Source organism: Condylura cristata, unplaced genomic scaffold (genome assembly GCF_000260355.1).
Source record: "Condylura cristata isolate star-nosed mole 26May11 unplaced genomic scaffold, ConCri1.0 scaffold00021, whole genome shotgun sequence".
Taxonomy (NCBI): Eukaryota; Metazoa; Chordata; class Mammalia; order Eulipotyphla; family Talpidae; genus Condylura; species Condylura cristata.
Genome location: NW_004567122.1, coordinates 36,694,354 through 36,718,833, shown reverse-complemented (window position 1 = coordinate 36,718,833; position 24,480 = coordinate 36,694,354). Strand labels below are relative to the sequence as shown.

At 41.8% G+C, this 24,480-nt stretch overlaps 1 protein-coding gene across 3 annotated transcripts in view; it reads left to right on the top strand.

Annotated features, from left to right (window-relative positions):
• Positions 1–1,699: 1,699 nt before the first annotated feature.
• The window catches only part of HTR4 (5-hydroxytryptamine (serotonin) receptor 4, G protein-coupled), a 141,182-nt gene continuing 118,401 nt past the window's right edge, over positions 1,700–24,480 (top strand). For all 3 annotated transcript variants that reach the window (XM_004686866.1, XM_004686867.1, XM_004686865.1), the window contains exon 1: positions 1,700–1,772. In XM_004686866.1, coding sequence (XP_004686923.1) covers positions 1,747–1,772 — 26 coding nt within the window. In that variant the 5' untranslated portion in view covers positions 1,700–1,746. The remainder of the gene's footprint in view (positions 1,773–24,480) is intronic.

Below are 24,480 nucleotides of genomic sequence, written 5' to 3'. Positions count from 1 at the left end.
AGGGGGTGTGGTGATTGTCCAGGGGAAAGAGTCTGTGACTTGGACCAGGGCACTGGTTTTAGAGGTAATGAGAGTAAGAAATCCCTTTCTTAAGTCAAGAGTTTGGGTGCAGTGGCTAACAGAGAGGCATTTGGTCTGAGTAACTGTGTTAAAGGTGGAGCCATTTGTTGAGTAGGGGGAGGCGGAGAAAGTTATGTGTTGCAGTGGGGACTGAAGAGTTCAGTTTGACATATTTTTGCATCAGCCAAACTGAGATGTCAGGTAGGAGATAGATGTCTGGAAAAGATCTAGCTTTGAGCTGTAAATTTGAGTGAATTCATATTTGGTTAATAGCCAGTAATTTAAGCCACGGGACAGGATGTGACTTGAGATTGAGGACAAGGGAGGTTGGAGCTTTGCCACTCCCATAGTGAGGACTCTGTGCATATGTAATTCAAAAGAAAGGTTATTCCAAAAGAGATGGAAGTGGACAAAGTCACTTTGCTCGAGGTCAGATTAAGGGATTCAGAGTCACATAAGCCGAGCCTTGCCCACACCTGCCCCAGACGTGGAAGTGCTGGGTGTGTTTATTCTGGGGTTCCCTGAAGAAAGCCCCCTTTTACTTCTAGGTGGCATCTGTGGGAGCTCTGGTTGGCAAGAAAGGCATAAAAGAATAAACACGGAAGCTCCCAGAGAGATCTGTCTACTCTGGTAGTCTGCCATTCACTTTCTGGCTGTCTGACACCTAAGTTGCCTCACCCTGGCCAACGCCTCCACGGCTCAGGCTTAGTTTCATGGTTCTGTGATGTAGGTAACCAGATTTATAGTTTGCTGTCAGTAAATTTGATTAGAAACCAGCAGATGGAATTACAGACTATGTGAGTTGGAAGGAACTCAGAGATCACCTCCTCCAATCCCTTTTGATCATTGAGAAGTGGATAATACTCAGAAATAAAAGGGGGCTTTCTTTACGGAGCCCCAGAATAAACACACACAGCTGTCGCCCCTCCATTCTCTGGTTTACCGTGTTATCAAGACAGTGTGATGAAAGTGTAGAATTCCTTTGAAAAATGAGCCTGCAATGTCAGTTAAGAGAGTTGAGTGTCTCTTCATGAAAGGTGTCAAGTCTTCTGAGAGGTCCTTGAGAGAGGAACTTTTGGGCATTTGAAAGTTAATTCCCCTTCTCTTGGGAGTTCCTCAAGAAATCTTGGGCTCCCCAGAAATTGTGTATAGATGTTATATACATCTATTTTTTTTCTCTGGGTGTGCTTTCAGGAATTTACTAGAGTCTCAAAAATCCTCAAGGAGGACTTAAAAAAAATCTTGAAAATCCTTATAAGAAATGGGATGACTGACCATTTCAATGAACTACATTAATCACAGCAATATAGTGACCTATTTTCATTAACTAGTGTCCAGATGCAGATCCAATAAATAAACTGTGTTTCCGGGAAGAACAACAACAACAACAAAAAAAGACAAGTAAGCCAATTAACATATAGTAAAAAGAAGTACCCATGTTTCATCTCCAGCAAAAGCTACACAAACTTTTGTCAGATTCCTCTTTGCCAAATCTAAGTAATTCTTAGATACTCTGCAAAAGTCTTAGCAAATAGGAAGCTATGATTATTTGGTATTTTTTTCCTGCAACAAAATTTTTATTTTTCTACATGACCTTCCTATCTAACCATTTTTTTTTTTTTTAATTTCCCCATGTTAGGACCCCGTGGGCACTGAAATCCTACTCATCCATGCTGATTTCTTGTAATGGACAAACTTGATGCTAATGTCAGGTATGTTCAATTTTGTATCTGTTGTACTGCTAACTTATTGAGGCTTGTCCTGTGAAGTCTCTGAACACTCTGTTGTAGAGATACAAAGCAAATGACTGGATTTTCTTCATCATTTCATTTACGATCATGAATGTGGTACTGTTCAATTATCTGTACTTTTTTTCTATCTTTACTAAAGTGATAGAGATGACTCAAATGTTTCCAGGTGACTATGTTAATTAAAAGGCTGCATAATGGGAAATGCTGTTACATGAAAACACATCTTCATCTTTGAAACAGGAACAAAGATGCATTTAGATGGGGTAAAAATTAGACAATCTGTATATTTAAACTTTTGATATATATTCAAATAGCTTTTTATAACAGGCTCTAGTTTGCTCAGTTCTTTTTTTTTAGCCAGATCATTAGACTCTGTGACATGAGGGTTGCATGGGATAGTTACATAAAGCTAAATTGTTTTTGTTTTGTTTTCCTGTAATTTCCTGCGGTACTTGGAGATCAAATAATAGGCTGATTCCTAGGGAAGTCTTTTTCTTTGAGGCTTTACTGCACTTTCATACAACCGAGCAGTGCAAAGAAAACGGGACTCAGTAAGGTTTCAGTGTTTATGAACTAGCATTTGAGACTGAGGATGCCCCACAGGTCTCTAACTGGAAGACACCCTAAAAGAATGTTGCTGGTGCAATCATAGGACAGTATTTCTTTCACTTGAGATCTGTAGAAAAGTAGGTTTTAGGCAGTGACCAGGGACTCTGTTTGATGCAGCAGAAGATTGTGACAAAAGGAAGCTGTCAACTCTCTTGGCAGAAACTCCATTGTTATGTGAATCAAGCTGCAATATTGTATGAAATCCCTGCTTGGGGTTTCTTTAAGGGCAGAATGTTTCTCTGCATAATTCCAGGCTTGTAGTAGGTTTTTCATACAGAATTGCTAGTCAGCTTGTCCTACCAACATTCTACATATCCTATGTGTGATAGTAAATTGAGCTGTGCCCAGGAACCCTGTATATTTAGCCATAAATCCTTTTACACTCTCAGTGCTCGATGGAAGCACTGTCGATCTTGCTGTTTATCTCACATACTGACTTGATGCACAGATTTTGAGATTGGTGCATTGTATTTAATTTTCCTTTAAACAGGTGTGACATTTGCATTGAGAAAGCGTGGTGGGATTTGGAGAATCCCAGACTTATTTTTGTTCATTACAAGGCCAGAGTGAATAATATTAATGTTGATAAGCTGTGATAATCTGTTTGACGTTTCAGACACTGGATCGGACTGGATCATTTGGTGACAATGCACTTTCTTTTGGATAATTCAGATTTTATGTTCCCTATGATTTCTTGCTTTTAAGCATTTATTTATAGCAACACTGAATTCTAACAGTAGAGTACAATTCAATTTAATGAACATTAGCCATTCTCATGGTGCTATGGAACAACAATGCAGGGTATGAGATGTTCTCACTACCCAGAACCCTGTCAGGTCTCTAACCTCATCCCCCTCACCCTCCCAACCGTCACCTTGGCCTCCTCTGTCCCCACAGTGCTGCAGTAACCACCACTGACTGCCATTTCCTCCTCTGTACAGCCTCCTGGTGACCATAATAAAGACCTTTTTTTTAGGCTCACATTTACCAAATTGTGATGCATAGATAGATGCCTAGTAATAGGCAATAATTTTAGATGGTCTAGAGACATCCTTTTTATTTTCAAATAATAACTGTTTCTGTTAAGGTCAGCTTATTGTGAAGAACAGTGCAATTTTGCCATTAATACTAGTGACATAAGGTTTTCTTGTAAAATTTATTTATTTAAAATGTAAAAGTCAATTTATTGAAGCAGAGGAGGAGGAAGTGGGATGGGTAAAGGGGGGGGAGGAGTCAAGTGTTTGGCGCTGGGTGGAAACTGGACTTTGAGAAGCGATTATGGTGTATTGATTACAGAAGTCATTGCAGTGCTGGCCACCTACCCTGTCAGGCTACAGGCCAGCACTACCTCAACAAGAGTAAGTTGATATAAAGAGAATTACAGTGTGATTTAAAACTACTCATTAGTAGTGAAATAATCAGAAGGAGACATATTATGCTAATGAAGCTAGAAACATCCTAGCTTTAAGTAGCTAGAGTACATTTTTTCAGTTTTGGCATAGGAAGCAGAAACTCTCTTTTTTTGGTCAGGGACTCTTCACTTGGCAAAGTGCCTATGAACAGTGAGAGTTGAAGGGCCAGTCCCTGGCACAGGAGAGGACTTTTCCTTTGCTTGCTCTAAAGACAGGAAAGTGCAGGAACAGAAAGAGGGAGAAGGTTGGAGAAGAGGGTGACTCAAACAAGAATGTGAACATGGGCTCTCCCTGGAAATAGTGAAGTTTGGGAGGCAGGGGCTGGGGGGACTTCAGAGTAGTTAGTTTGCCTGCTTTTGATCTTTTCATTTTATTACATTTATTTATTTCCTTATGTCATTCATTTTTGTATTTGAGTTCTCCCTTCAGCTTGTTTCTTTTGGGCATTTGGGTTGATTCCACATCTTCCCTATTGTAAAAAGGGCAGCAATAAACATAGGGGTTTGAATTATTGTTTTTGTGTCCTTTGGGTAGATACTTAGGAGTGGGATTGCTGGATCATATGGAAGCTCCATTTTTAGCAGTTTGAGAAACCTCCACACAGCTTTCCATAGTGACCACACCAGTTTGAATTCCCACTAGCTGTGTGGGAGCATTCCCCAAAATAGAAGACGTGATATATATATATAAACACACACGCACACACAATGGAATATTACTCAGCAATCAAAAAGATAAACTCATGCCATTTGCAGCATCATGGATGGAGCTGGAAAAGATCATGCTTTGTTAAATAAGCCACAAACAAAAAGAAAAATACCAGATGGCTTCACTCAATATATAGTAATAAAGTAAAAAAGAACACCAACTAGCAACTATAAACCAGAGACATTCTATGGTGGAGGAGAGGGGAACAAGATAAAAACTGGGGTGGGAAGAGCACATGGGACTATGGTGATGGCACATGGGTAAAGTGGTGGGAAATCCACAGGGATTACAACTGAGATGAAAAAATGTAGAAAGTGAAGAATGTAAAAAATGTATTTATAAAATTTTAAAAATGTTAATCTCATGTAAGCTGACTTCTCTCAGAACCCACTTCTTAAGTGGAACTTCCTTGCCTGGCCAGGAATTGATTATGAGTGTTTACCTTGTCTAAGGTCATCATGAGCTATAAACTCAATGTGCATGAGGCCATTTAATTTTCAAAACAGTCCTATGAGGCACAAGCCATTATTACCTCCATTTTACAATGTGTGGTCACTAAGGAACAGAGAAGTTCAGAAGCCTTCCCAGAGCCATACGATTACATTGCTTCCTGCTATAGTACAAAGTGGTGTGTGTGTGTTTGAGTCTGTGTGTGTGTGTGTGTGTGTTTGAGTCTGTGTGTGTGTGTGTGTGTGTGTGTGTCTGTATAATGGCTGCCATGCCTGTCCTGGTAAATGTGCTTTAGAAGAATCTCATCATTTTATCAGCCACTTCATTTTGTGTTTATTTTGGTTTTATGTAACTGAGGATTCAGCTTGATCCTTGCTATTACATGCTTGTTAGCTATCATCTCTGTGAGCTATAAGAACAAGATACAACAGTTCGTATTTTAGAAACAGGAGACATACTACAAGCATTTTTCTCCTAAGAGCGCGGTTGAGACAGGTGGAAGCAGGAAGAAGCGAGTCACCACAGGAAGCAGCAGTGAGAGGCAATTTCCGAGGAGTGCTCTCCCTTAGTAAGTAGTGTCTCCCAAACTTAGCAGTAAGCAGACAGCTGGTTCTGGCCTGTCACCTCCTAGTTGGGACACTCTTGATGCATTTTCAGAAGGCCTGAAGAAAGGAAAGTGGAAGTGGTGGCTGTGGAGATGCCAGAGAGGCTGTGAGAACACCACTCAGCAGCTTTGGGCAGTGCCCCGAGTGCCACCTCCCCCCTCCCCCCCCAATACCCCCCCCCCCACCTTGCTGTCTGAAGTCCGTGAAAAGCCCCCACCTCCTGACTTCAGAGATAGCCGTCTTTGTTTTTTTTTTCACTGCCAGATGCTCTCTCTGCTGCTGTGCTGGTCCCCAAGTGTGATCAGCTCACGTGTGATCCCCCAAGGCAACCCAAGTCTCTTTCTTTTTTTCTGCCGCTTATTCCAGTTAGAGTTTCTGCTTTCTAAGAACGTTCTGTCTTCATTTCTTGTTTCACAAAGCAGAGGGTTCAGGAGCGAGAGGAAACCTGGAGGAAACTGCAAATATACACAGATTTGCTCTTTGAATTTTCTCTTTAGAATGATCTTGGTGAGTAGACAGGGTAGACTTACACTTTGATTCTTTTTAGTGGTGCTGTTCTCTGGATTCGCCCTTTGCCTCCTGGGGTTTCCATGTTTTCCTGCGGAGCAGGATCCTCTCTTGAACAACACCCTGGCTTAAGATTCTGTTTCTTATTTACAAAATAACTGTTGTGCCTTTTCATTAGCAACCACAGAAGCATCCTGTAGGGATGATGTATCCTATAAATGGCAGCGTCTTCCTCCTTTTGCTAGGGGTTCTAGGGAACTCAGAGCCACCTTTGTGTTTGCTAATTACCACTAGCAACAGGAGAAGCTCTCCAGGCCCTTACTGTGTCTCTAACATGCCTCTAAGTTTTTTTCCAGCACTTTTGATACTTCATTTTGTTTCCTTTGTTTTCTTAACAATAGCAACATTGCTTACCTTTGTAACCCACTTTAAGGAAGGACTACAAGAAGAAAAAAGGGGAGACAGGAGTTTGGAAAGAAACCATTCTTGAGGGAGAGTCCTTTTCCTTTGGTAAAGCTTGATGCCAGGTGCTGGGAGTACACTAAACATTTTTAACAGATCAAAATGACAAGATTTTGTATAAAACACAAAAAAATTGGAATAAATACCGAAGCTGAGAACTAAATACAAAATATATACTCCTAATGCAAATGTACCACTTGCTGTACACATGTAAAAACATTAATTTAAAAACATAAAAAATGTCAGTGGTAATTGGCTTCAAATTAATCACCAGTTACTTTAATTCTGTCATGGCACTAAGTTGTAATTCAATACCACAAATCGAGAAACTAGATTAACTGGAAATCAATGTGACCACCATTATTAATTAAAATTATCTGATTTTAATAAAGAGGAAAATAATTTTTAAAACAAGGGAATTGATTTTTGGCTTGATGACTAATACTGGTGACAATAGATGTCCTTCACTAACATCTGAGAAGGAGGTTGACATTTTTAATACTAGAGTCTAACGCTTTAAAATAGCTCATGGAGTTTGACATCAGTGTGTGCCAAGTTGTCAGTCCTAAAGACTTACCAATACAGAATGGATTTGGAACCAGAGTGAATTGATGTTTGTCACCTGGCAATTGGAATTGTGAACATGTGCAGCTTTATTTAACAGGAAACCTCTCTTTAGACTTTGAAACTGTGACATGTATTAGCATACAAGGAGAAAGTGAATGGGTACCATTTCAAAGAGTTTATTTTTGTGTTGCTTTAGAAATGTAAATGAGAATAATACTCAGATGTATTGCTTGACTGATCAAATAGTGATTATTCAGTTAGTCTTTTGGGTAGGTCAGAAGCACAGTGATTTTACACTAGAAAGCATCCCATGATGGAAGCCGCTGTGTCTCAAGGGGTCATGGTGAAACTTAGGTCAGAAGAGGCCTGAAAGCTACCAGAGGGACTGTGCTGTGTTTACATTAATAAAGCAGTGGCCTCTTGGCAATGTGGGAAATCTGCTGTTTATGGAAATAAGCTGGGGACATTCTAGGTGAATCTGAAGGTTCCCAAAGCACTATGACCAAAGCATTTCCACCACCATGATTTCAGTGCTAGCACCAAGGTCAGCTGGAAGAGTGTGTTTAAATCTTTATTCTCCCACTTGTTAGCTGTTTGACCATGAACTAACATCCCAAAGCTCTTTAGCTTTGGGTAGGGGTGAGATACAAGAATTCATAAGAAATAGAGGTCAAATGTTGTATGTACACTTAGAGCACATGCCGTGATAATAACCGTGAGAGAGACACCTTTCTTACCCGTAGGACTGGACTCAGTGACTACACTCCATAAACGGGCTTAAATTCAGTTCCATTGAACCTTATTCATTGGCTGCCCTAATTAATGGGTTGTTACATTTTTTGACTTACTGTCTCTGGCGGTAAGGAAAATGAAGCTCCAAAGGTGGTGACAGACAATTCTTATTAGAGATAGTAAGTGGCGTGACTGAGATGAGGCTTCTGCTCTTTGCTGTCCTACTCAGCTCTGGATTACCTTGACTTTGTAGTTTTTGTGAACTTGGCCATGAAACTGGAGGGAATTGGAGGGAGCTAAGACTTAGTCTTCTGTCCTATCGATTGCTCTAGGTGTTACAGTCAGCTCTCTTACATGAAACTAACCCCTTATTGGTGCTCTCTGTTGAAAGGAAATACCTCTGACTTGCACCTGTATTTGGGAAAATGGAGTCTATTGTAAATATTTCAAACACAGGAAGATTTAATGCAGTTGGTTGCAAAGCTCACTGGAAGGGCAGGGCGTCCAGAAGCTTTGTTAAGTCCCTTCCTGCCATGGGTCTTCTGGAAACTGCCTCAATGTAGCTGCCACGCGTGTTGAAGGAGCCACATGCCTTTGCTCTCACTGCTGAAGTTTTCTTTTCTCCTCTGAACTTTCCATTCCAACAACATAACCAGAAAGCAGAGGGCAAGAAAGTATAGAAAATACATTCACACTAGTTATCCTCTGTGACTGAACTGAGTCTTCAAAAAAGAGGACAATATCAGGTATAGCGTCTTCCTTTTAACCTTGGTTCCTTCTGGAACTCATGCTCTAAAACCTGATACATTGGGTTGTCTATTCTCCCAGCTCCCATGTGATCACATTAGCATGGATAACTAAATCTCAGGGTTCTCGAGTCTCCATCCACTTGTAGAAAGTTGTTATTTGCCCAATTCACTTTGTCCAGATGATTTTGGAAATTTGGTTAATCTGAAAGTGGGTGCTTATAAATGACCCTGAATTTGTTCTGCTTCCCAAGCTGAATGTTGGCCACCTCCAGTTTGAACTGTTTCACTGAATCACATCCTGCAAATGGAGGACCCTTGGGTCTCAAAGGTTGAACACTGATGCTAGCAAAGCAGAAGCTTCTTCATACTGAAAATGCACAATACTGCAGATGCATAGTGAGAACATGCTTTCTGTGTCCTATTTGATCAAAGCCCCCTACTAAAATTGAGACCGGAGTGCTTTAGAAATCAACAACTGAGCATTTCTAGTTCTCAGAATCTGTCCTGCTGGAACTTAAGGAGGGCTGGATGCTGATGAGTAGGCTTCTCTTGTTACACATTCTTAGTCCGATTCCCATGTATACCAAAGGCCTTTTCTCATGACACCATGCCCTTCCTCACTGCAGCTTGGTTCTTGTGAATTCTGCCAACCATCGCCAATCTTTCATTAAATCTCAAATTTCAGGAAGATTTTTCTAGATAGTTTTTTAGGACCTAGGTACATCAGTGGGTGCAAATAACTAGGTGGGGATTCAGGTATTGCCTTATTTTACCCCCTCCCCCCCAAAATTACAAGATTGCTTATAGTCTTGAATCTTAGCTCTTGTCAGTGTTTCCTCGATATCTAATAAGACTAGTGTGTGGTCTGTATTGAAGTCTCACCTGAACTCAGAAAGCCTTGGTCTTGTTATCTCTTTTTATAAGAATGTTGAGACTCAAGAAGCCTATGGGGAGAGTCATTTGAAATTCCTAATAAGCTCCTTTCCATAATCTAGAAACTTGCTTTGTTCTTGCAGCTTCCTGGAGCCCCATGAAGTACAGTACACAAAATAAGTAAGAAAGGTTTTAGAGAGGTTAAGCAATTCTTACTAAGCCCACACAGCTAATGAGTGATTAACCTAAAACTAAAACTCAAGTTGTTGCTTCCAAAAATTGCTTTTTCTCAAATCATTTTCCAGCCAACCAAAGACAGCAGATTATTTCCTAAAGAGCATATAATTCACATTAAAATGTTATTTAATGTAAATGTTTATATTAACTGCCAGAAGGAACCAAGGTTATAGGAATAGGAAAGAAGGTGAATCATTTGTTATTTGCTGCCTTGGACAGTGGACAAGAATGGTTTGCTATGGCTCAGATACTCCTCTAAATTGGGAGCTGCATAAGCCTGTTTTACCCCAACAGCTCACTTAGGGGCTGAATGTTTGTGCTTCCCTCTTCGAATTCATAGATTGAACTTCTACCTCCCTGTGTGATGGTCTCAAAAGGTGACTTCTTGAGGAAGCAATTTGACCATGTGGAGCCTTCGAGGAACAGATTACTGTCCCTTAAAAAGAGACTCCAGGCCCTCCCTGGTGGCGCAGTGGGTTAAAGCACAGCACTGAGAATCTAAAGCCGCTTCCTCATGAGTTCGATTCCCGCTTGCCCCGGAGGTGACCACATGGTGTGGCAGACCTCTCCTGACCCACCCGCTGCTCCCCTCAGCAGTGTACTTCATCGATCTGCCTGTTCTGCTCCCCACTCTGTCTCTGGTGAAACCTCTCACTGCCCCTGAGCTTCTGGCCTGTACCCCAGTTCTGTATGCACAAATAAATAAATCTTTAAAAAAAAAAAAAAGAGACTCCAGGGAGAACTCAGTTTTCCACCATGTTAGGATAAAGCCTTGAGAGGATAATAGCAACTGCACACCTGGAAGGGTGCCCTCGAGAGACCTCCCTGTGCCTTGGTGGGTATGCCCTCACCTCTTGAACTGTGGGAAATAAATGTGGGAGGTTGAAGCCATCATCTGTGGTGATTTGTAATAGTATCTCAGAGTAAGACACTTAGAAATTGGGCTCTTTTCATTGCAAAGGAGATCCAATGAGGATTGTTTTGTTAAGTCACATTTCTAGTAAGAGGTGAAGCCCTGTTTCCAGCCATGTTTGCTTGATGTCAGAATCTATCGAACTCATGAGGAAGCGGCTTTAGATTCTCAGTGCTGTGCTTTAACCCACTGCGCCACCAGGGAGGGCCTGGAGTCTCTTTTTAAGGGACAGTAATCTGTTCCTCGAAGGCTCCACATGGTCAAATTGCTTCCTCAAGAAGTCACCTTTTGAGACCATCACACAGGGAGGTAGAAGTTCAGTCTATGAATTCGAAGAGGGAAGCACAAACATTCAGCCCCTAAGTGAGCTGTTGGGGTAAAACAGGCTTATGCAGCTCCCAATTTAGAGGAGTATCTGAGCCATAGCAAACCATTCTTGTCCACTGTCCAACATATTTGTACAGGATTTCTATGTGGTTGAGGAACTGTCAGTCAACATTTTTAGTTTCATGTTGCCAAATGGGAGACCTGGAGGACAATGCTTGCTTGGTTCTGTTACAGGGGGTTGCCTGTCTGTGGGTTCTCACCAGCATGCATAAGATTCATTTGCACTGCAGGCACACACAAAAAGGGCCAATAATGGATTTATTTACAAAGGGAAAGAAAAGGAAAGACCCAGGGAAAGAGAGAAATAGAGAGAGAGAGAGATGCAAGTTAGCTGGTGCAACCTACCAGTTCTGCTGACTTAGAACCCCAATAGCACACTGAAAGCTGATCAAAAGCCAAGCGACCAGCCTCCAGCCATGAGGCCAAGGGAGAGAGAGAGTCTCAGCGCAACATGGCTCTTTATATATATCCCAAAAGTCTCCAACTGGCTGCTTAGCTCCACCCTTGGGTTCTCGCAGTCCTCCCTTTGGGTTGCTGGGAGTTGTAGTTACAGTGACTGGAGTAGGGGGTGGAGTCCACAAAACCTGTGTCTGCAGAGTTTGTTCAGGACATCCTTTCCCCCTAACAATTCGTCCAGGCTTTTAAAAATTAGCTAAAATGTTTATTTGGAGGCTACAAGCTCTGATTTGCCAGAGGAACAGTGATTCCTACTTCCTGCAAAGAAGTCGTTTTGAACATTACATTCTCTAGGCCAGCATCCAGTGGGCCACTTACCTGCCTGGCCTGTGAAGACTTTTGAAGTTAGCACTTCAATTTTGAAAACAATGGAAAGAATTATCTCCAGCTTTATAAACCATATTATGACATTCTGTACAAGCTATTTTCTTCATGGAAATTTGTTTTATTACCATTTAGCAAATAGGGTTATGATGATTTCAAGACCTTTTTTTAAATTAAGGAATTGGAGCAGGTTTCTATGTGAATACTTGTTTAAGTGATTACCATTTTATCAGTCAGGTAACATGTTCAGGCAGTGTTCTTATTTGCATTTCTAAAGAGCTGTAAGAATAACCTTTCCCCCCCCACTTCTCCTCTGCCCACTCCTTAATTTATAATGCCTTTATTAATTTCAGTGCTTGAAAAAGATTTTCTACAAAGCACTCATTTTTGAATGTTTAATACTAGCTTGTCTTTATGCAGATCAGATACAGATGCCTATTTATGATAAAATGTCACTACCAACAGTGGAACTGACATTGTTAGCCTCACCTTATCTCAAATGTCGCCATGATTCATTATTTATAACGATTGCAATTCAAACCCTCAAAAATAGAATTCCAGAAAGAGGGCACACATAGATATACACATTTAGAAAGTAGTTTTGTAAATGTGAAAAAAGGAGAACATGTCAGTATTTTTAAATGTTGGTAATAGTAAGTAGAGAGTAGCTGTGGAAGGTCAGGAAACATGGTCAGTCTATGAGAGGAGGGAAGAGCCCTGTCCGGCATGTTGAAATGGCTGAGTAGAGGCTGAATTACCCACATGAGAGCAGCCCAGGGTCTCTGCTATGGGGCTGTTAGCCCTGGTGTAGAGGATGGAGGACAAAAACCAGAAGCTGATTATAGGAGTAGAGCATTGGGAAAGAGGACACAGATGAATGAGGAAGTTAGGCAGTAGAAATCATGGCAGAAAGTGACCAACTGCATGAGAAGGAAGAGGAAAGCATTTTAAGGTGACCTTGGTGACAAGGAAGAACATACACTTGAAGGTGGCCTTGGACAAGGAGGAGAGTGCATGGGGAGGGAGAACTTACTGTGGAGTTGGCTGAGTTGGAGAAGACTCTGAGATGTCCTGGGTGGAAAGTTAAAAAAAAAAAATGGTATTGAAGTAATGTTGGTTTATCGAATTATGTAATTTTCAGGTGAGCAGTATTATACATCAACATGTGTATGTCCTATATCATGTTCATTATCAAAAGTCAACTCTGTCCTTCATCATACAATTGACCTTTTTTATCCAGTTTACATCCCTCTTTTCCCCTTCTTTTTTGGTAACTGATTTGGTCTCATTGTCTAAACGTTTATTTTGATTTTGTTTAGTTCACTCATTTGTTTCTTCACGTACCACATATGAGTGAAATCGTACGGTGTTTGTCTTTTTCCATCTGACTTATGTGAAAAACTTCTAACAGAGAGTTGGCTAAATTGGAGAGGAGCTCAGTGTGGAAATGTTTTGGGAAGATTCTGATTCCATCTGCTGCATGATAAATTGACTAGAACAGAAATTAACCCTGCAAAATGCTGAAGGTCTGCCAGACAAGGGAAAGATGGATGTAGCTCTCCAAATATTAGTATCAAAGAGATTGCCATATGGGAAGTGTCTTAGTTGCTGAAATTTCAGGGATCATTTCATTCTCTAACTTATAAGCACAAAGGAAGGTTTGCCCGGTGATCTCCTAAACTCAGCAAGTTTGCACATGAGATCACCTGGAATTACTGAATATTTCCCTTGTATTTTGATTTTTCAGTGACTGTGATTGTGTCTATTATGTTTCAGAGTAAACAAATTCTTTATGATTTATGAGGGTTATGATGTCAGAAATGTACAGAGTTGGGAAAATAGTGCCTTGCTTTATTATGTGTTTTAGACAACCTGTGATCTTTGTGGTTTTCTGCTACCGTACTACTTTAGTAGAAAATAAGAGAAAGTCCTCAAAGGAAATGTTTTGGTGGCATCTCCTGGGAGTGAACAGAATTGTATCACTGCAACATTGACAGAAGTTTTGAAAAACAAATTGAGTCATCCCAAAGAATCCTGAGAATCAGGAAAATTGTGGCAGATTTTCTGCAACTTCAAACATGCTATAGTTTGCTGGTGGCGGGCTAACACTCCTGGCCTGAGCCCCTCGTTGTGGAGGAGTGTCAACCCACCTGTCTTCCGTCTTAAGAGATTTTATGGGCCTCTCAGACCAATTGTGGACAACCTTTTGGAGTGCAGGGGTTGCACTTTGTACCCTAGAGAAAGGAATTGACTGTAAGTAGAGATTAGCCTGGAAATTCAGGAAGCACATTTGTGGGAACAAAATCAGACGAGAGGTTCAGTCGACTTTCGGGAAAAAATAATATGAAGAACTCCTGTAATTGGTTGTCGGTGCACTGATGCTACTAATTAAAAGCCAGGATGTTGAAAGGTATTTAAAATATCTCCTCTAGTCAAAAAACTGTAAGCAGTTAGTCATATTTTTAAAAAGATCTGTAATTCATATTTGATTAATTGTGACATGCTTCTGCCCAATTATGTTGAACTGATGAGGTTTTACTCTGTAAAACAAACAAACAAAACACACACACACACACACACACACACAAACAGTAACCTTTTTATGCTAGCTTAATTTTAGCACTGTCTTATTTAGAGTTATGTAACTTTGACTCCTGCCCTTCCTGCCATTGCTGTCATTAGAACTCACCATCTCTTTTCTGAGACTGATTAGCACCATCACCAAACTCCTCTCATAAATACTGCTGTCCACTGCCAACCCCTGCTCATATTTCCACAGTTTAGTGACCAATCTTCCTTCATTTGTCAGTCTGAATTCAGTTATTTCCTCTCCACCCACCCAAGTCTTCCGTCTCCTCTCTCTGTGCTCAGAATTTGTGTAAAACCTGCTGTTTTTAATTGTTTGAAACGGTCAGTTATCTGTAGTTATTGTTTAATATGTCTCCCTCCCCTGCTGCACTTCATGTATCCAATATTTAGCACACTCCCAAGAATGTGATGGTGTTAGAGGAATTTAAGTAAAATTAAGGAGACCTGTACTTCTTGCTCTGCAACTCTTTAGGGAAGGTCTCGTCATCACAAGGGTCTGTCAGAGACAGGTGTGCACCCACAGTCCTAACAGCCACCGCCTCTAGCGCCCACTCCCCACCAGGTACCAAATTCCACTTGGAACTGTGGATTGCAGGGCTCTAGGCTTTAGGGAGGTGATGGGAGGCGGAAGAAGCACAAGTTCTTCACTTGAAGTTGAAGAAGCCTCTGCTAGGATTTTACAGATTTCATGGGATGAACTCTGGTGACAGGGTTGTGTTCCCTTTATTTTGTATCTCCTACCAGGGATGGGTCTTTAACAGCTGGCTCCTCCAGCGCCCTTCCTTTTATTTCTAGCAAACAAGTGGCACTCAGTGGCTCAGGTGTGATGCTAAATCCTTTGTGAGTATTTGTTCATGCACTGTGTTCCACAGTTGCGTGAAGGGGGTGCTCTTATCTGTATGTGTAGGTGGTACTACTGAGATGTGGAAAGTCCAACTGACTTGTCCCTATTCATATGACAGACACATGTTGGGGCAAAGGTTCCAGACCTAAGAGGGGTGAACCTGTATGGCAGGGTTCTCTGCTCCCTGCCTACCCCACTAGATTCGACCTTTGTGATGACATCAGGTCCTCAGGCCATCTGCACTCATCTCCTTTCTGCTACTATTGCTGTTCCACCATTTCCATGGCTCCCCTACTACCGCCAAGAGTTCCTCATACTTTTTTTGTTCCAAATACTGCCAAGGGCTTGCTTTCTAGATAGTACCTTGTGTCCCTGAGAAAGCCTGAGTGGATCCAGGCTTTCTGAGTGACTCAGGACCCCTCAAGGGGAGCTAGGCCCCTTGTTGACTCCCTCCCTCTCTAGAAATTCTCATTTGTCTCTAATCAGAATCTTCAGTGCTGTTTTACCTCTGTCTTCTTCTATCCTCTGAGGTGACTGGCATCAGCTGGAACTCAGAGCACTAACAAGGATGGTCCTTCAGAAGCTTGAGAGAAGTGAAGTTTCTCCCACACATTTGAACTCCCACTGCAGCATCCTAAAAAGTGGTCAGCTTCTTCTGCAGGAAAATTCCAGTCCTTTTCTATGTAATTGGCTACATTCACTTCATTCAATTCAGATAACTGGGTATTTCTGTGAAGAAAATGAACCACAATAAGATTGTGTTGAAGTATGCCTCATTTTTTTGGTCAAGTCTGACAGCGGGTTTTGTTGTAGGGGCTGTAAAAGTTCACCCTCTGTTCCTTTCCTCTGTCATCTTCTGAGCTGTTGTTCAACTTCCTGTCCAGTCCGTCTCCCTCCTGGCCCAGAGAGTAGGCATCATCTGCCTTACCGCAGAGGAGATAGTTCTGTCACCAACTGCTCATGCTGGGTTGGGGTTTCCTTACAACAACTTCAAATGGCCAGTTCTTTCCTACCTAATTGAAAGCCACTGGGGAGCAGGGTGCTCATTTCCTTCTCAACCCCTGGATATTTTCCCAAGTAGGTAACTCAGTGTGAAATACTGAAATGACCTTTGAATTACCTTGATTATGGATGGACCAGATTTCCAAGGCAAGTTCTAATAATCTGAGCATGCCCTACAGACCTTTTATTGAAGCAGACAAAATAAAGGGAACCTTTGGGCTGAGCTGACATCAACAGGGGAGACTTCATGAGCTGCTTTTTTAAAGTATTAGAGAAAATGAATATTGTCTGTGTCGCAGCTAAATATTTCCAGAGTTCTATCAGTGAGATCCTTCCAGTTTCAAGCAAATCCAAAGTAGCTTAAGCAACAAAGAGAATGTATTAGATTACCAAACAACTTGCTGTTCCAGGGACTCTAACAGATTTCTTAGAATTGGTCTTTCCTTCTGTAATCTGCTGTCTTCCTAAGCAGGGCCTTTCCGTGTAGCAATGTCTTCAAGTTCAGGTTTATATACTATCAGCCTCTAGTACAGATAAAAGAAAGGTCTCTCTTCCCAGTAGTTCTAGCTAAAACTTAACATCAAGTCCATTAGCTCAGTTTGCATCTTAGGAAGCATCTTCTGAATCATTGTGGGTTGCTGTTTTACTTCTCTAGGAATATCTAGGGGGCTTCACTATAGTAACTGTCCAGGGTATCCCTGGAGATGAGATGGGGAGAATAAGCTCAGTCCCACTCCAGCTATGGGACTAGATTGGGGACAAAAGCCTTGCTCCAAAGAAAAAGTAGTTATTTTACAAAATGCCAGGAGGATAAATGTTTAACAGCTACATGGGCAGATGTCTAGCTGAGGGGGTTGGGAGCACAAAAACCCCCAAATCAGAGTTCTTGCAGTTCATTTTGGAAGGAAATCCTTTGTTTGCTTAGGTAAGGCTGCGCTGTATCTTTATGTAAATGATTGTGTCACCATGGACTGGACCAGGAGTTTGCTGCAATTAGCATACTAAGGGAGACATGTGAACCAGATGCGAGGTTCCAGTGGGATGGACGTGGATGAAAGAATTAGGTGGCTCTTAAATTTGGAGAGAACAGAAGTCCAGAGAAGACAGCTAAGAGAGTGGGAGCAGATGGTGCTTGTATCTAGACAACATTGGACAATTTCATCTCAAGGCAAAGCTTGGTCTTTACTCTGGAGTGTGTAGGCAGGAGACTTAGGCTGGAGTCACCTCTCTGTGAACTAGCTTCTTGCTCAGTAATGGAACAAAGATGTTCAAATACTGTTGAATTTCAAAGAACCCATTCATATTAATATGCACTAGCCACCCTCCTTAGTTCAAACAAGTGATTGCAGTTGACAGTAGAAATGTAAATTTCACTGTAACTAGAGTCTGTTAACATCCCTTCTCTGTTGATGGATATTATTTGGATACACACAAATGTGGTTGTGCACAGATATAGGAATGGGTGTCCAGGTGAGGAGGCCTGGTGACTGTCGCCAGGAAGTCTGTATTCCCAGGTGGCTGTGAATTGCTGTGCTATTGTAGCAGCTGTTGAGTTGCGATCTAGTTTTCTTTCTCTTAGTCTGAAACTAGGTTCTGCTTGCGATGGGAAAGATAGTGAGAGCTAAGTCAAGTCTTCCAAGAATCACAGAGAGAGATGACGGGACTTCACGGCAGTTCTACCCAGTAGAAATATAACATGAGCCACATGTAAAAGGCTAAGTTTTCTATTACTTATGGTAAAAGTAAAAAGGAACTGTTACCAATAAATACAAAATCCGAAGCAAGTAAAATTAATTTTAATAAGTTATTTAATTCAGTGTATCCAACACATTATTTCTGCATTATAATCAATGTAAAAATATTTTCCTGTACTGAAGTCTTCAAAATCTGGTGTGTATTTTCCACTTACAGGACATCCGCATTTCCAATTTCCTGTGTCTACATGTGGCCGGTGGTTACCATAATGGACGGTGTGGTTCTGGAACACATGTTCCAAGGTCACACCTCCCTGTGCTCATCGCTGCTCCCCACCCCGGCTGACAACCTTGCCTCTCTCTCTCTCCCCATTTCCTGCTCCTGTGACTTCACCTCCTTCTCAGCACTGCATTTGAGGCCCAACCGACTAATCAGGTACCTGCAGGAGACTTAAAAACATCTTGCCAATGCAGACAACTGAACCTTTCCCTTTCTTTCCATATTCTTCTATCTTTTTGTTTGTTTGTTTGTTTTTAATTCTTGTATTTATGCACACAAATCTGGGGTATAGGCCAGAGTTGTGGGGTGGTGAGAGGATTCACCAGAGACAGAGTGGGGAGCAGATTGACTGAAATCCACTGCTGAGGGAGCAGCGGGCGGGTCAGGAGAGGTCTGCTGTGCCATGTGGGTCAGCTCCCTGGCTGTGGATCGAACTTGTGCTGCCGTGGCTGCAGATGGCTTCATAGTACTGAGACTTAACCCCTTGCACCACCAGAGAGGCCCTTCTTCTACCTTCTTATTCGAGATTGCTGAGCACACACAGGTCCTGCTGTTGGTGTTCAGTCCTCGCCGTTCCTTGCCCTAAGTAAGCACTGAGCCCACAAGAACAAAGTCCCTCACTCTGCCAGACTCTCCCCCACATACCAGTAAGCTCAGTGTCCCATACTCAGTCTGTCCTTGCCTGCCCTTGTACCTGGACATGTTTTGCATGAAATGCCTCAAAGTTTAACTTTTGAGGGGGTACCCTTGGTGTTATCATTAGCCTCCTTGCAGCATGAACAGCCTATATTTCCTCAGCTCCTTCTTCAGATCTGACAATCTCATGATTTTTTAATTTTCTTTTGTAGCTGTCAAGTCACACCTCATTTCCCGCAGTGGCCTTTTCTTGCTCTTCTCCGACAGATTCCACAATCTTGGCTGGACGAGGCAAAATACACCATTATGTGGGGACTCCCTCCCCCTGTGGATTCACCAGTGCTTTTCTTGGGCTGCATTGCAGGTCCCCACTGCCACAGCCCCACATTGCCCATAAAAATCTCTCTCCAGTGAGGTTCTTAACAAAAGCAATTTTGTTTGGAATTGAGATGAGGGCCTTCAGTTTCCATCTATTATTAAACTGTTGCCTAGTTTTCAAAAGTAATTTGCTTTCTTGGTCAGGAAAAGCATGTTTATTCACTATAGTAATTTTTTTTTTTTTGAACTGGCAGTGTTTGTATTGGCAAACATAATTAATTGTAATTCACTTCAACTTAATAGATTATTAGAACATGAGAGGACTGTAAAGATAAGCTAGTTCAGATCCAGTGTTTAACAGATCTGGGTAACGAGGCCCCATGGAAAGCACAGTGGTTTCAAGGTCACTTAATATGAGTCACAGGCAAAGCTGGGTTGCATTTCTGGGTTTATTGGCTTAAAGGTCAGAATTCTTTATTCCTGTGCTCTTTTCTTCTCTCTCCCTTCCCTCCTACCTTCCTTCCTTCTACTTTCATGGTCTAGGAAAGCTGGATCAACTACATTAAATTCTGTCCATCACAGGGCTTATTACAGATATGCCATACCAAATTAACAAGCCTGTTAAGGACTTCAGCATGTTTTTGTGGACAGCAGAGCCTGAGTCCGAGAGTTTGGGCATTTGTATTAAATTGACTTGAGCTTCCAATGTCACATTAATTTCTTGAATAAGGATTTTAGTGCTCAACCAGATTATTGTTTGATGTAAAGGAGAATAATAGGCTGAACAGCCTGTTAGGTGATGCCAGCTGAGTCCCCGCAGGAAAGTGAAGACACATATAAGTAGGGTAAAGGCACTAGCAGGTTTGAAAGCTGTAAGGGGTGGAGGCACCCTGGAGTTTGCGATACCAGAGAATTGTTGCCACTTCTATGCCTGAAGGGACAAGAAGGGCGTTGTTAACAGAACCCGAGGAGGATGGAAGGAGGGCCTGAGTTCCCAGAAGGAGCTGTGGCCTCCAGTACAGCAACAGTTACTGTCAATTGGTGCGGAGGAAGATGGAGAATCTTTTGACCTCACTTCCTGCTTAAACCGCTTGTTGACTGACTTAAGCAGAACAGGAGGGCAAGGTTGCTGACTACATTGCTCCTGACATAAAGCCCATGTGAAGGCTTCCCTGATGGCATACGGGGTTAAAGTGCAGCACTATGAAGCAATCCATAGCCACTGCAGCATGAGTTCGATTCCTGGCCAGGGAGGTGACCCACATGGTGCTGCAGACCTCTCCTGACTCGCTCACTGCTCCCTTCCGCAGTGTATTTCAGTTGATCTGCTGGTCTGCTTCCCACACTGTCTCTGGTAAATCCTCACCCTTACCACCTCTGGCCTACACCCAGCTCTTGTCTGCATAAATAAGTAAAATAAATCTTTTAAAAAGAAGCCTTATGAGGAGCACCTGGGCTACAACTGTCTGTCCAGGGCCTATCCTTCCGGTCCCTGGTAACTGCTCCCTGTTCTGGCCTGATAGAAAGACCCCTTTCTGAATCTTGGCTTCTTTGTGTTTGGGGTGTACCTGGGTTGCTTCCTAACCCACTCAGCGTGCCTGGCCCCAGGCTGCAGTGGTGGGTATCATTGCGGAGGCCTGGAGTAGCTGACAGCTCCCTGGTCACCTTTAGGAGAGAGCTTGTCCAAGGTCAACGCCATTATTGAAGAAATGCTGGAAGTAGAGTGAGCAAGGCCCATGGCCTTTGTTGCATTCCTGGACACCCCTGCCTTTAGCTAGCTCTGCTGCTGAAGCTTGCACCCCTCCAGACATATGATCATAGATCATAATTGGCTAAGCCATGTTGAGGTAGGGCTTCTGAAACAAACTTAAAACAAAAATTCTAATTACTTCATTTCTATAAAAGTTAAAGTAAGAGACTTGAAGTAGAATCACACTAGGGAAAATGCAAGGAAGCAGTGTCGTAAGACTGGGGAATTAGTAAAGCTATCTAAGACTCAAGGGAGGGACAGGAAGATGCAACATGACCAGTAGAATTATTTTCCAACCAGTCATTTGTTAATTAAGTCAAGTTTCATGGAAATGGTGAAATAATTATGGTATAGTATAGATGCCTTTAGAAACTCTGCCAGCTGTGCATATATGTTTCTGTGGTACATTAGGACTTCATATGTAGACTATACCATTCTAAAGAAAAAAATCTGTGTAGGCATAAAAAAACAATCTAGAAAGCTATACACCAGATATCTACATTGCTTGCCTCTTGTGAACAGAAAAATGGATGTTAATATTTGTTCATGTGTCAGTATTTTTATATTTTTCTTGGTTCATGATCATGTATTACTTCGTAACAAGTACACAACAAAACAGAGTTCCTTGTAGTCAACATGTCATATTTTTCACAGCAATTGAAGTTGATAAATACTCATCCCAGGGTAGGACTTGCTGGCTAGAAGATCAAAAACAGTCTTGTGATTAATCAGCAAGGTGAGATGAAATAGAGATGAGTTTGGAGAGTGCTGAAAAAACCCTAAGCTACAGGGAAAGCAGAGCTGAACTAAGGAAATAGAAATAGAAGGCTTTTTCTTCGGGCCCTCCCTGGTGGCACAGTGGGTTAAATCACAGCAGTCCACAGCCACTGCAGCATGAGTTTGATTCCCAGCTGGCCTGGGAGGTGATCCACATGGCATAGTATATCTCTCCTGACCCACCTGCTGCTTCCCTCAGCAGTATATTTCAGTACATATTCCTGTTCGGCTCCCCACTCTGTCTCTGGTGAATCCTCTTACCCCCCACACCTCTGGCCTATACGCCAGTTCTTGTATGCATAAATAAATCAATATATAAAGAAAAGAAATGGAGGGCTTTTTCTCCTACCTACTGTCTTATCTTGAGCTGATGATCATGCTAATAGATTATGTCAACTTTCCATCAAGGAGAATTTTAAACACATTTTAGAAAAATAAACCACCAGAAAGGTTTAAAATAAGTGTGCGTTTTCCCTTTTCATGTGTGTCAAAAAGCACTAACCCCTGTGGTTGTCAGTATAGTTACTCACTGGCTCCTATTTGTTCATGCACATGCTCAGAAACCACCATGAGCACCTATGTGGCCTGGTTGCCTAGCAACATCAGTGGAAGTGCTGTGTGTGCTTCTTAATCACTGTAAAGTCTTGTCCTATACACACACCACACACACACATATTTGTACACACACATATACATAATACACACACACACACACACACACACACGAAGCATAAAGGGAAAAGGAAGAAAAAGACTGTGAAAAGCAAAATGAAAAAGAAAATCTAACTTCCAGCTACAAATTAAATCATAGCATCTAAATAAGTTTAGGCTAAGGAAAATTTTTCAAAAATAACTTTAGTCCCATAGGAAGAATTGAATGACAAGTGGAAGTCCCGAGTCAGCATTTAACTGTGCATTTTACAGGAAGTACCTCCAGGAGCTTAATCCCTCATCAGGAGTGGTTTATCAACAAGTCCTAAAGAAGTTCCTACTCACTTTCATCTTTGGAAGTGGGTGTGAGCCGTGTTTGGCTGAAGAGGGTTTGGCAACTTGAGGGTTGTCTTTAAAATCCTGCTGTAACTTAGAAAAATGTATTTTCAGGTTCTGTAGTTTGTGGGATAGTGAATCCCATTGATTTACTCTTCCTGGAGTCAAATCTCACTCCAGGACTTCTAAAGTCAGCACCTCGGGTGTGTTGTCACATAGTGAAAAAACCCTGAGAAGCCTGTTAACCTGCATGCACCAAATGAGGCCTGCCAGAGTGGGGACTGACCTGGCCTGTCATTAATCCACAGGACCTGTTTGCTACTATTGTGCCAGGTCACTATTTTTTGAAAACCTACCTTTGAATTGAATGACCGTCAGCGTAACAAGCAGAGTGGCAAGATTTATACTCAGTGAGTGATTGAGCTAACAGAAGACACAGCAGTTTCCTATCTCCTGTCTCATTCTTATTTGGGGGGGGGGGCATGTGATCACTCAGCGAGCAGTGAGCAGAGTTACCTGCAATATTCAAATGGTACCTCTCTGAGTAGATTGAATGTATGATGCGACTCTATTGTAACTAGTGCTATATTTTTATTTCCAATAACTTACCAATTTTTAAGCAACAAGGAGATCCCTACTTCTATCATTCAAAAAATAGATTAAAAAAGTTTTCTCTCTCCTCATCTTCAGTGAGAGCCAATGTACTGCAGGTTTGAAAGGTATCAGTTCCCTCCCTGACATAAGACTCTCTCTGTATTAACATCCCTAATAGAATATATCATCTTGATTAACCACCTAGGAGTTGATGGCTAGAGATCAGACAAGCTCAAGAAGCAATAAAATATTAAATCCTACCATTTCTACCTCCTGATCCCACTAAAATCCTTTCATACTTCTCTGACACTGTCTTGATTCAGAACATTATCATCTGTCACCTGAGTTATTGCAACTACCTCCTCCTTGGTCACACTGTCTCTCTCAATCTATTCCGCCTGTTACAGTGGAGTAGTCCTTATTTCTACAACATGAACTTTCTGGGTCCCACACAGTCAAATTAAACTAACGCTGCAAGAACGCTGCAAAGCTGGTGCCTATGCCCAGATGTCTATAGCTCTTACATTCCCTCTTTTAATTTTATTGAGTTATAGTTGACATATAACATTGTCATACTGGCATGTGTATATATTGTGATCACATTCATAAGTTTAGTTAACATCCGTTACCATGCGTAGTTACAGAATTTCTTATCCTTGTGTTGAGTCACTTTTTCTCTTAACTAACTATTTTGACACAAATATTGACTCCAGAACCAAATAAAATAAAATAATGGGAATCTTGTTATGTGACATCCCTGTTTAAATGTCTTTAGCAGTTTCCCATTGTTCTCAGATTAAAATCCAATATTCTTAATGTTAACAGGCAGACTGAGGACCCCCAAACCTTCCTGCCTAAATGGGTTCTGCCATCTGCCACATAAAGACAAGCATACTGTACTGTGTAAGACCTTCAATAGACAAGAACTTTAATACAATTAGTGTGCAATAGAGAGACAAGAAGAGGAAGAATATAATTCAAATAGTTGCCTCAGGAAACACCTAAAGTTACCCATCCTTTTGTGGGTAAATGTCCAGTCAAACAGGGTTGGTCCAAAGCAGGGCCCTTGAAGTCAGAAAACCTGCCACGAGGCTAAGGACCCTCCTGGCGGGGACCCGTAGGAAAGGGGAAGAAGGGGCCAGACAAGTCTGGAAGGAAAGAGAAGAATCAAAGTACAAGTTAAGAGAAAAGCTGCCTTGTCAGCCTC